At 39.2% G+C, this 12,394-nt stretch overlaps 1 protein-coding gene across 5 annotated transcripts in view; it reads left to right on the forward strand.

The window, feature by feature from the left end:
- The window catches only part of MAGI2 (membrane associated guanylate kinase, WW and PDZ domain containing 2), a 1,419,055-nt gene that overhangs the window by 1,276,745 nt on the left and 129,916 nt on the right, over positions 1-12,394 (forward strand). For all 5 annotated transcript variants that reach the window (XM_058297943.2, XM_058297944.2, XM_071215009.1 and 2 more), the window contains one exon: positions 5,142-5,233. In XM_058297943.2, coding sequence (XP_058153926.1) covers positions 5,142-5,233 — 92 coding nt within the window. The remainder of the gene's footprint in view (positions 1-5,141; positions 5,234-12,394) is intronic.

Consider the following 12,394-nt stretch of genomic DNA (forward strand, 5'->3'; position numbering starts at 1 on the left):
GAGGAAAGAGAAGAAGCCATTCAATTTGGTCATTAAGATGTCATCACCAACCTTAAAGAGGTTCAGTAATGCCAAGACAGCAGAAACCAGACTGGCAGGGGTGAAGGAGCGAATCAGAGATGAGGGTGGGAAAGCTCCACCAAAGACTACTCTTCTGAGAGAGCTGGAGGCGGACACGAGGATATTCACAATTTGACCTTATATGACCGCTGATGGAAAGAGTCAGGTAGCGAGTGAAGAGATGGTTTTCTATGATGACTAAAACGTGTTCTACCACATTTACATAAGCAAAGGGGGAGGAAACAGAAAAGATGAAGGGGGTGGGAATCCTTTAAGGCAAAAAATGTGAAAGCTATTTATCCTGTTTAACTCATTCCATGACTGGAAGAATATAGGGGACATGGCAATCCAGAAGCGAGGGACATGTTTAATAATCTTTTTTGATTCCCAAGTTCTTTGTGTACCACCTTTCTTGATCCCTTTACAATGAAGCGCCAAAAAATTAATGCATTTTCCAGCAGGAAAATTGAATAAATGCGTTCTCCATGCCAAACTGTGATAATAAGCCATGGCACTTATGTTTTAATTAAAACATGTAAGGGGATTCGAGTACCAAATTTTAATTGACATGTTTACAGCAGCATCCTGTGAGCCAAATTAATCCATAAAAATGCTTTTCTTTGCATTTTTGAAGCTTGAATCCATTCATAAAATTAATCAGTTCTGTTCAGTCACCCATCCTTTTCCCTAATACTGTGCACAAAGCCGTGTCTTCCAAAAGCAAGACCAAGGATTCATGTGGCATGTGTAGCCTTCAAGTGAAAGAAGAATTGGCTTTTGAAATTCTGCTTTTCGTTATTAGGAAGAAGATGTCCTGATGCCTGGCTGTGGTCACCACTTACCGCTTTTAAACATATTCACCTTTTCAATATTGGTGTGAGCCCAGAATAAATCAGGACTCATAAATTCCATTCTGGTAGCTTGCCACAGTAGTCATGTAATATCCCTTAGAGGAAGAGTATCATAAAATATTTATTTTATAATGCCTGAGACCCAGCAGCTCTTATGGAAGAAGTAACACCAGCCATGGCTACCTATTGAATAAAATACCAATATCCAAAAAGTGTTCTGTCTTCCCTTAGTCCATCTCTTCACAACCCCTGCCTCCTCTCTGAAAACAAGCAACTCTGAGAGTGCCCCTGAAAATTCTGCAAAAATAACTAAGGAAAAGGAAGGAGGGAAAAAAAAGGAGCATGGAAAGCAAATGAATGAAGAAGCAGAAGGAAAGAGAAGGGGGGATGTTGTTGGAGGGGGCATTGCTGTGTATCTCCCAAAGTGACTCAGGCCCTGCTCATGGTCTAACAGCACCTTCAGCAACCTTCCATGTGCTTAGTTTGCTTAACAGTAGGAGAGAGGGGATGGTACAATTCTGGTACAGTGGGGAGAAGAGTTGGCCCTAGAGTTCTTTGCTTTTAATTTTTTCATTAACAGGAAAAGAGATAAAGCATGATACAATAATTAAAACATGCCACCGGGCCAGAAGAGCAGCTAGGAAAAGAATCACAAATGTCATCTTTCAAGAGAGCTAACAGAACAAGAGGAAAAACACAAAACAGAACAGTCATGTCTTCCAGCTTTGTGCATATAATTGTTGTCATTTTGTAAAGCCAGACTGGGGATAGGGGTGGGGAGAAACCAAAGAAATATTGTCTAAGAGCTCTTATTTTGCCAAAAAGATAAAAGTCCTGCTCCCTCAAGGCTCAATCTATCATTTAATTTTTTTCCCCAATTGACTGTTTTTCTAAAGTTTCCATGCCCTACAGTCTCTGATTCTGTGCTCAAAATTAACAAAGAAATTAAAAAATAAATCATGTGTGCTTGCACACTTCTCTGTTGGGTCTCTCTTTACCTCTCTCTGCTTGTTCATGTAAAATGAAGCTGGCCATTTCTGCCTCGAGAATGGAAGGGTGAAAACAAATGACACATACCCCCTATAGTGGAAACTGGATGGGGCAGAGGAACACCCAGGGGATCAGGATTACAATTGTCACCAAAATGTACACAAGGAGGGGGAAGAAGATAAATGCCATTTGAATATCTTTTCTCCAGAGTTATGTACCATTAACTGGCTAAAATCTAGATTTTTCTCTTTAGTAAAGGAGTCCTGAGCTATTCGTTAGGGGGAAACCTTTCCTTTTCCCCCAGGACTCCCAACATTCTCTGACATAAGACAACCCCCTTGCACCTTGGCACCTCTCAAAATTTCATTACTGTGATTGTCATTCTTTCAGCATTTCCTTAAGGGAAAAATTTTACTTAACAAATAAAATGGATTGCACAGTGAACTCCTTCTAGGGTTCCTCGTACAATGTGGATGGGTGTTGAATACATTAAAGGCACAATTTTCCCACTCACCGTACTCACCAGCCATGTAAAAATGAGAAGAATGTTTCCAAGAGTAGAAAGAAAGTTCTTGTTAAACAGGGTAGCTCTGTCAATTTCAGCATCAAAATTGTCATGTTTTATTTGTATTTTTAAATGTATGTATGATATAGAATCCTCCAAGTTTAAAGTGACCTAGAGAAGAGATTGCCGAGAGCAGTTGTACCATAACCAATTTTCAGAGGCTTGAACAGCGATTGGGCATTATCCGTCATCATCCCATCCTCCTTACCTTTCTCCCTCTCTTAAGAAGACTACATCTCAGCTTTGCCTGGGTAGACCTGTTCCACCTATCTCCTGACCCTCAGAGGCTTAGCCCTCACCCCAGTACATGATTTCATGTATGCTATTGTGAACTCCAAAACGAACTCAGTTCAAACGCCAATTAGTCTAGTAGACTGTAGGGCAAAGTTTTTATCTTTCCTTTACCACCCAATTCTAATTAATGATTTAATAGGAACTTAATTATTCTAACTTCTTCTATCTTTAAACTATGACTGATTATACACTTCATAAAGGATGACTCAAAAATGTGGAAGTCTAATTGGTTTTTCTTCTTGCAAGAGTTTTATATTTTTCACTAAACGGAAAAGCACCTTGGTTATATGAACATTGGTCGTAAAAAGGTATAGTCATGGAGTCTTGCACAATATATACACATAAATACATATATACTTAAAACACATAATCTGCATTTGACCACATTTCAGAAGTGAATGACTTGCCTTTCTTATATCACTGGGAATGCACAGCCCCGGTTGGAGAGCACCAAGATTGCCCAATATCACTTGACTTTGTACACCATGTCACTTCAGCAGCTCCACTTACTGGAGAGCCTACAAAAGATTTACCTGGCCAACAGAAAGAACAGTCTTTCTCTCTGCTACTACTACTTCTGTATATCCATGTGACTCAGACATAAATTTTTGTCCCATGAGGATATTATTCTGGAATCCTAATTTCCAAAATAATTTAAGCAAAGAGAATTTTATGAAATACATGTTCTATCAGTTCCAGTACCTCTTTTGAAACCAGGAAAGCCCAGCAATCAATAAATTCTGCTTAAGAAAAGGATGGCATAACTGCAAGCAAGATAGTTCCATCCATCTACCCCATGGGATCTAAGCTCCCTCTCGATTAGAAGCAAAGTAGGTATCACCATCCCCAAATCCTCAAAATTAACGAACGATGGACCAAAATAAACATTGTTATTCTACTATAGGCTTATTATTATTCTAGCAATAGAAGAAAACTTATCATTGATATAAAGGCAGTGGCTACCAGAGGTTCTGAAGCATGAGAGAAGGAAGAAACGGTGTAATACGGGGACATTTTTGGGACATTGGAATTGTCCTGCATTACATTGCAGTGACACAGGCCATTGTATGTTTTGTCATAACCTACAAAATTGTGCAGGACAGAGTGTAAACTATAAACTGTAATCCATGGTTAATAGCAATGCTTCAGTATGTGTTCATCAATTGTAACAAATGTGCCACACTAATGAGGGATGTTGGTGACGTAGGAAAGTTGCGGGGGAGGTTTAAGGCATATGGTTTATATTTTTTATGTAGCATTTATGTAATCTAAAATTTCTTTAGAAATAAAAAAATTAATAAAAAATAAAAACGATTGAAATGAAAAAAAAGAAAAAGAAAAGTATGGCACAAATATTTCCCAAAGTCACTTATCACCCACTAGCATCCTAACAGCAGGCATGAAAGTATGCACAATCCAATTGTGATTGAGGTGTTTCCCTCTGAGGAAAGGTAAAAAGCCCAGGGGCAGTGAGTAAGCATAAATCATATTCTTCTTTAAAAAGTCAAAAGCTTTTATACAGTATTTCTAAGATTAAGAAAAAAGTCATATTAAGGAGAGTTTCCCAGCTTTATTTTTAAGTACACTTCTGTTCTTTCAGCTAAGTGCAATAAAGTATCCCTCTTCTAATTTATATTAAGAGTACACTAGTGAAATCAATAGTGAATTTACTAGTAGCTTCTACATTATAAAATGTTTGGAGGATAAGAAGTCACCTTAGACCAAGGTGAATTTCTACCTGTAAATTATAAAAAGCCTGAAGGAGTTTGTCAGAAAAAATACTTCATTTAAACCCAATAGAAAAAAAAACCTTTAAATTCTACTCTTTCTTTTTACCATTTTAAAAGAGAAAACGTTTACCAGGCACAAGTTTATCACCGCCACCACCATTTACACACACACATAAACTGTATCAAATCATAAACAGCTGTTGATAAATTACCAGGGAGAATTTTACTAGGTGTATCAGAATTTTGCCACCAGTTTTCTCAGACTTCTGACAATCATTCTAGTCAGAATAAATGTCACCAAATTGATAGTAAAGCTTCATGAGGGCAATCTGTAAATGCTTTCAGTAAAATAAAGAATTACAGAGGCATCAGTTCAAGTCACCCACAATTTTTCACACAGAAAATCCAAATACTATCTCTGCCTCTGTTGATTCCCTAGCATTGCCCTTGGCTGTTCTTCCAGGGTCTATCTAATTTTGGAACAACTACTTTTTGTTTTTATTTTTTTTTTCATCTTCTATGCTCTCCACCAATTCTAAAAGAGCTCTCATTAATCAGTCAGCAAAATTAATTTATCATTGTTGTGTTCAGTTCCTCAGGGGGTGGGGAGGAGGCAGGATTCATGACTCAGTGGATTCTCCTTTATTGCAGGTCCAGATTATAAGGAGTTGGATGTTCACCTTCGGAGAATGGAGTCTGGATTTGGTTTCAGAATCCTCGGGGGAGATGAGCCTGGACAGCCTGTAAGTTCATTTCCTTTATTTCCACATTTTGGACTATATATTGTGTGTGTAAGCATTAGGGAAAATATCATTCAATGTGACAACTAACAGGATAACTTTCAGGGCTTGCATCAGAAAGTTTAAAGTTTATCTCTTTATTTATTTGCTCTTCTCCTTAAAAAAGATTTCTCAACATGCCAGTGTCTCCATGGCCAACAGCTCATTGTAAGTCAATGCACATTATGTTAAGAAAGGGGCATTAGTCTTCCTTAAAATGGATTGTATTCCTCTTGATTATTTTAACTATTTAAATGTACTGGACCACTGGTCTCTCTGGGCAGTAGCTCACAGCAGACATGTAGAATGGCAGATGATACAGGTGAAGAGGTGACTTGGAACAGTAGATGTATGTATGTTTTCAACCAAAACAACAAGGGAGAGAAAAACAGGGATAAACAGAAGTAAAATCAAGCTAGTTGCCAGATGTGAAATAAGGAATTACCATGAGAAGATGCTCCTGAAGTCAAGTTCAGCTGGTACAATATTGGGAATCTGGGAAGGGTGCTGGAGAAAGTGGTTAATTTTCCCCCAAAAACCCTTATGCATCTGAGTGAAAGTATACAGAAAGTACACCACACTGGATTTATGTACCTGTATTAAAATATCAGCTATAAAATGCTCACTGTCAAAGATGTATCTTAAATAGTACCCAGTCTGATAAAGTCACGTCCACAGAACTCTTGAATAAGTTAAGAGCCTTAGCTGTCTGCACCCCATTCCAGCACAGACGTCTGTACTCCACTCCTGATCAGATGCCTGTGCCCCATCCGGGCTCAGATATGTGTGCCCCATCCTGGCTTAGACAAAGCACTTAAGCTCTAAACCTCATTATCTGCAAAATGAGATAGCAAAAGAAGTCTCTGATAGAGTTGCTTTGGGGTTAAAGAAGATAGCACATGTAAAGCTCTTGGTACTGTGCTTGGCTCACATTAAATGTTAAATAAATGTTTGTCTTCAACTTTATCTCCCTCGATAGTCGATTGTTCCAGAAATTAAAGCCAGGACCACTGATAGGCAGAAATCTTCAGAGTAAAAAGTTAATTTAACAAATGAAAGGAAGCTATAGCAATTAAAACTGCCCCAAAGTGAAGCAGGCTGCTTTAGTAGACAGGGAGCTCCTTAATGGTAGAGATATTCAAACAGAGGGTCAAAGAGTATCTGCCAGGAACCCCACAGGGGCTTCCTCTTCCCTGCCGCAGAATGGGACTAGATGATTGATGAGATTCCTTCCTACAGAAAACTCTGAGAGGCTGACCATGAGACTCCAGGAATGAGGACATGCCAGGAAAAAGACATCTCCTAATTCCTGGATTAAAATCTGACAACAGTCAGAATGTCACATGACCCCCCACCCCCCCCACCACCAGAGAAGATGTGAAAGCCAGGCAGACTGGCTGGATTTCCATAATAGTGCTTTGGGAGGAAAGAGAATGCTGAGATAAAATATAGGGCACAAGTAAGTCCAGGCTTGAAATTTATTCAGGGACTAAATTAATGCTCTTATATCATAGGTAGAAGAAGGAAAGCTTGGTTTCATTTTTCTTCCCTTCACCAGATTTGTTCCCCTGTCCTTCTGTCACCTGAATCTGAGTTTACCAGAAATCTTCAGTCACCTTGTCAGCCCCTCACTCCTCTCTATAACTTATTCTTGATATATGGATATAAAGGTAATATAGAGATAGGCATAGAAGTAGAGACAGAGGTAGATGTAAGTGTAGATGAGATATAGATATAAATAACAGAAAATATCATTAGGTCCCTTCATATATGTAAACATTTAACATGTTCATTTATATTTCAAAACCACCTGGCCTCTGCAGGGCATTTGTCTGACTTGGGTTTCCTTCAGGATTACTCTCTAGTTTGTTTTTAAATTTCTTCTAGGCAGAGACTTTGTGCTCTCCTTTTTATGCTCCAAAAATGAAGTGTGTCAAGATGTTTAAAATATGCCAAATTAATGAAAAGAAACCACAAAGGACCCAAAATAAAATAAGGTGATCGTGATAGCATTTTGTGGGCTACTGGGCACCAGCTGAGACTTTTGCAGGGCACTTAAGGGTAAACCCATGTAGACTCTAATGCACTTATACTAACAATTGCTCAAACCTGTGATCTTAAAGGGTTTCCAACAGAAGAATAAGGTCCTTGTTTGCTCCAGAATGCAATTGATTTTTTTTCCCTTTATCATTTGTGAGCTCCTTGAAGACAAAGATCATATTTTAATGGCATTTATGTCTTCAGCCTAGCACAGAGCCTGGTATAAAAACATTTGTTAAATAGGATTGAAGAGAGTACTCCACTCCAAACCAAAACTGTCACCTGAGCTTCTCAGGTGATCCGTAGTTCTCCTTTTGGGGGGTCTCTAAATTTTACAGGCTCTGTAGAATTAAAATGGCCTACTCCTAGAAGTAGAGATGGTTCCCAGGCAGTCCTACAACATACTTTGCTTCACGCTCACAGTGTTTTTAAATTGTTGGGTACCAAATAATTTCATATTTTTTAAAATGCAGATATCCATCTTCTCTTGAAAAAGAGAAAGATCTATCAACATTTAGCCTGACGTCCTCCATGGCGACAACTTGCTGGAGCTAAGCAGTGGCCTCTTATAGGCTGAGCATGGTCATCTCTCCTTGCCACGGTTCCCAAAACTCCCTTAAGCCTGCATTACTCATTTAGGTTGCTACCTTTGAGACCCCTGTCTCAGAAGATTGAATAGAAACTGTCTCAAAAGATTGAATAGAAAGAAACGGGAAAGATGAGTATTTTGTGCCAAAGGAGGCTTCAACCAGAACCAGATTATCTTTGTAGGCCCTAAGCACTAAAAATAGTATCCATTCCCTTTTCCCATATATAAATAAAATTAAATAAGATTAAAATATAAAATAAATGTAAGGGGAAACAACAATTCTGAACAAAGTTCAGGTTCTTCCCATGATACTTACTTCAATACAGTCTTTAAAATATGAAATTCTTCATTTGTTGGGCCCCAAGGCTCACACTATGCCTGCTTTGGGAGTAAACCAACACCCCAGTACACCAGCACATTCAGTAAATATTAAAAATACCCTCTTTTCACCCCACGAAGTAAAAGACATTCCATGGCTTAGTTTTAGGGAGGACCTAGTTTTGGCTGGTTCAGGAAAAGAGAGGTGTTATTGGACTCTACCTGGTACAAAAACAATACAGTCTTAACCAAAATGAAGCTTATATTATTCAAAGTGAAGTTCAGGCATGTGATGGCAGTCACTGCCCAGCCTCTGGACAGCTTTCTGCTTGGTTAGTACATAGGTTCCCAAGTTCCCAAGCCTTCTAATTATTGGTTTTACATTCCTAAGTCCTTTCTCCCCTCCAGTGGGCAGGCATCAAGTATTTATAAGTATCCTCAGATTACATGAATTGCTGGTTATCCTTGTTGTGTTTATTTAGGTTTATTCTGGCTTATTTCTTCATTTGAATGATTTAAGACACACTCATGCTGTAAGTTACAATTTTGACTTGAAAGCTATAAAGTAGAAGCCTAAATCTCCCTGAAGTAAGCAAAGCCAGAAAATAATGAGCCATGAAGACCAGAATATTGCATCTCAGAGAGAACACATAGGAAAGAATGAGTCTACTGTAAAGATCTCCCGAAAGCCTTTCCTTCCTGCTTTCTTACACTGTAACTCCAGAGATAATACACAAACAAAATGTGCTGGCCTCATTTAATTGCTGATGTGCTACAAAGGGAGAGGTGTGTAAGGTAACTTGGTCTCCAACCGCAGGAGGGCTCATAAGTTGCATCAAATAGGTTTCTGCATCCATATATATGAAATTGTATTGACATCTCAGGGTGTGCATTAAATATGACAACACGGCTTTTGGCAAATAATGAACAGCAGGACTCCAGCTCAGACAAAGTGTACAGGCATTTTTCCTGCAAGAGGAAATATTTTCACAGTTAAATAACAATAGAAATAGAAAGAAATGAAAAATTGCTAGAAAGGAACAAAAATGGGATTTCCAGCTGTGAGCTGAAAAGAAATGGGAAGGCATCAGAATGGAAAGATTTGGAAAACACTGCAGTGGAGCAAGGCCTGTCTGTAGAAAACGTCTTCAGAGAGGGAGAAAATGATAGACATACTTGACAGAGGAGTCCAGTACAAACGCATGGAAGAGTTTCAAGAGGAAATAGCCTAAAATCTGCATGTTGACCCACCAGAACTGGACTGACAGGAAATAATTAAAGGAATTAAAAGACCTGGAAAGGTGATTTTGGTTTTGTTTGTTTCTTTTTTTTTTTGGTTACTGTCAGTTTCTTTTTCATGTTAGTTTCTCCTCTAGCTTAGGAGGATATCAGTCATCTGAATGTCAATTGCTGTTATATTACATCAAGTGCTCTGTTTCATTCCTTGCCTGTAGCCTATGAGATAAAGAAGAGTCAAATCATTGCTTTGCTTGTTTTTAGAGAATACAATTGAAAGGATAAGGACATGGGTCCTAAGGGAGCAATATTTCTTGATGTTCTGTCACAAAGTTATTCCTTTAGGTCCAAAGCAATGGAGATAGAATAATGTTCCTGCAAGAGCCTCAAGAAGAGAAAACTGAAGAGTGGAACAGAAGGATGGACCGAAACTGAAGAACCCATGGAGCTTGGAGGGAGGTGATGAGTGGGTGAGACCAATGTTGGATAAGAAGGCTCAGCAGCCAGTGTGACCAGGGGTGAACAAGTCCAGAAGGAACTTGTAGCCTCCAAGTGCCCAGTGCAGAAGGGGCTCTCAATTGAACTGGATTGTGACCAGTGAGACCATCAGGCCACGTGAAATTACCCAGAGCCTTACTCTTCAAAGTGTAATGTGAGGACCAGCAGCACCCACATCTCTTGGTAGTCAATGACACAGAATCTCAGACTCCACTCCAGACCTATCAAATCAGACTTACAGCATTTCTAACGCCTACCCCAGTGCACTGTGTACAGCTCAAAGTTTGTTTAATAACATTGACAACCTTTTTTGAAACAAGATATAAAGGATGGAAGATATAAGGAATTGTATATTATATAATAATTATATACTAATATAAATTATATTTAAATGTTAATTGAATGTACTGTTTATTTGGAAATAAATATGTGGTAGATTGAAATATGTACCCAAATTTAGACAAGTTCTTGGTCTTGATTTGTGTTCCTGAGTGTGTGAACCCATTGTAGAGGAGGTCTCTTAAAGATGTTATTTCAGTTAAGGTGGTGCCCAATTGACTGAGGGTAGGCCTCAATCTGAATTTCTGGAGAACCTTAGAAGCAGAAGAAATCCAGAATAGTCAAAGTCACGGGGAAGAGTTAAAAGCTGAAAGTCAACAGAACCTGGAAGAGAAAGAAAAGGTCATTGCCATGTGACATAAGCCAGGGAAATAAGTCAAGGAACCCCACGGATCACCAGCAGTCAGCACCAGAGTGTATGTTACAGACTTGGAGGGAAAACATCACCTTGCTCATGCCTTGATTTTGGACTTCTCCTTTCCTCAAACTGTAAGCCAATGAATTCCCGTTGTTTAAGCAAAAACAATGTGTGGTATTTGTCATAGCAGCCTGGCAAACTAAAACAAAATGTATAAAATTTGATAGACAGAACTAGTTTAAAGATTAAAGCTTTAAGTTTTAAGAAATTGTGCCCAGTGAACTTCAGTCTTTGTGCCAGTGTCACCTTCTCAGTGAGGCCTGTTCCAACCACTCGAGCATCACTGCTACCTTGGTCACACACCTGACAGCCCCCCTCCACCTTGCTCTCTTTTTGCCATATCACATGCTTTTTAATATACAATATAATGTACACATTCATTGCATTTATTATTTCATGACCACTAGAATGGAAACTATGTTAGGGCAGGGATTATTTTTTTGCCCATTGTTCACTGATGGATCCTAGTACTTACAAAAGTCCCTAGGGCTCAATGAATATTTGCTGAATAAATGAATTAGTGAGGAGAGTACGTTATATCAAAGAAATAAGGAAGAAAAGCAGACGTTTCTCTGTGATCTTCCTTTCAATGGATGATTATCAATTCCAAGCACAGAAGATAACTTGAAGAGTACCTGTATATTATTGTTGTTTTCCTATAGCAAGAGATGAACAGGAATTTTCCAATGTGAAATTTCGTTTTTATTATTTTTGTACAGATTACAGCTGTGACTCTCACAGTTGTAGCCTCCATTGTTTTTTATTTCACTTTCTATCAGAATCAGAATTATGCCTTAGAGTTGATAATTAGCCAATCAAGAAGTTTATTCACAAGACATTTTTTTCCTCTATAACTAGCTATAAAGTCTTCCAGTAAAGTTTATAAAAGAAATCAAAAGGTGGAAGCATTTTCTTTGGACTAAACCAGCTAAAGGCAATTTTTCATGGGGCAGTCAAGAAACATAAACTTTCTTTTCCCCTGACTTCAGCATAAACTACTTACCAGATCTTTGAAGTGTTTCATAGTGGGTTGAATCTTTTCAAGAATGGATTGGAACATCTTTAGAACAAAACTCATATACACAGGTTAGCATAGTAATAAGGGAAAATGGAGAATGCCCGACTCCTGGACTGTAGTAAATGGGTGCAGAGGGTAGCTGGATGCAGTCAATCTAAGACAAGAGGGAAAACGGACTTTGGCCCAGTGGTTAGGGCGTCCGTCTACCATATGGGAGGTCCGCGGTTCAAACCCCGGGCCTCCTTGACCCGTGTGGAGCTGGCCATGCGCAGTGCTGATGCGCGCAAGGAGTGCCGTGCCACGCAAGGGTGTCCCCCGCGTGGGGGAGCCCCACGCGCAAGGAGTGCGCCCGTGAGGAAAGCCGCCCAGCGTGAAAAGAAAGAGCAGCCTGCCCAGGAATGGCGCCGCCCACACTTCCCGTGCCGCTGACGACAACAGAAGCGGACAAAGAAACAAGACGCAGCAAATAGACACCAAGAACAGACAACCAGGGGAGGGGGGGATATTAAATAAATAAAATAAATCTTAAAAAAAAAAAAAAATCTAAGACAAGAAATTTGACGCCTTTCCTACAATAGCAATAGTGAATCACTTATCAGAACATGAATATTCAACATGGAAGCAAATCTCTTCCCCCAACCCACTCTGCCCCCCAGCAATACAGGGAAA

Source organism: Dasypus novemcinctus, chromosome 5 (genome assembly GCF_030445035.2).
Source record: "Dasypus novemcinctus isolate mDasNov1 chromosome 5, mDasNov1.1.hap2, whole genome shotgun sequence".
In the NCBI taxonomy this organism is placed as follows: domain Eukaryota; kingdom Metazoa; phylum Chordata; class Mammalia; order Cingulata; family Dasypodidae; genus Dasypus; species Dasypus novemcinctus.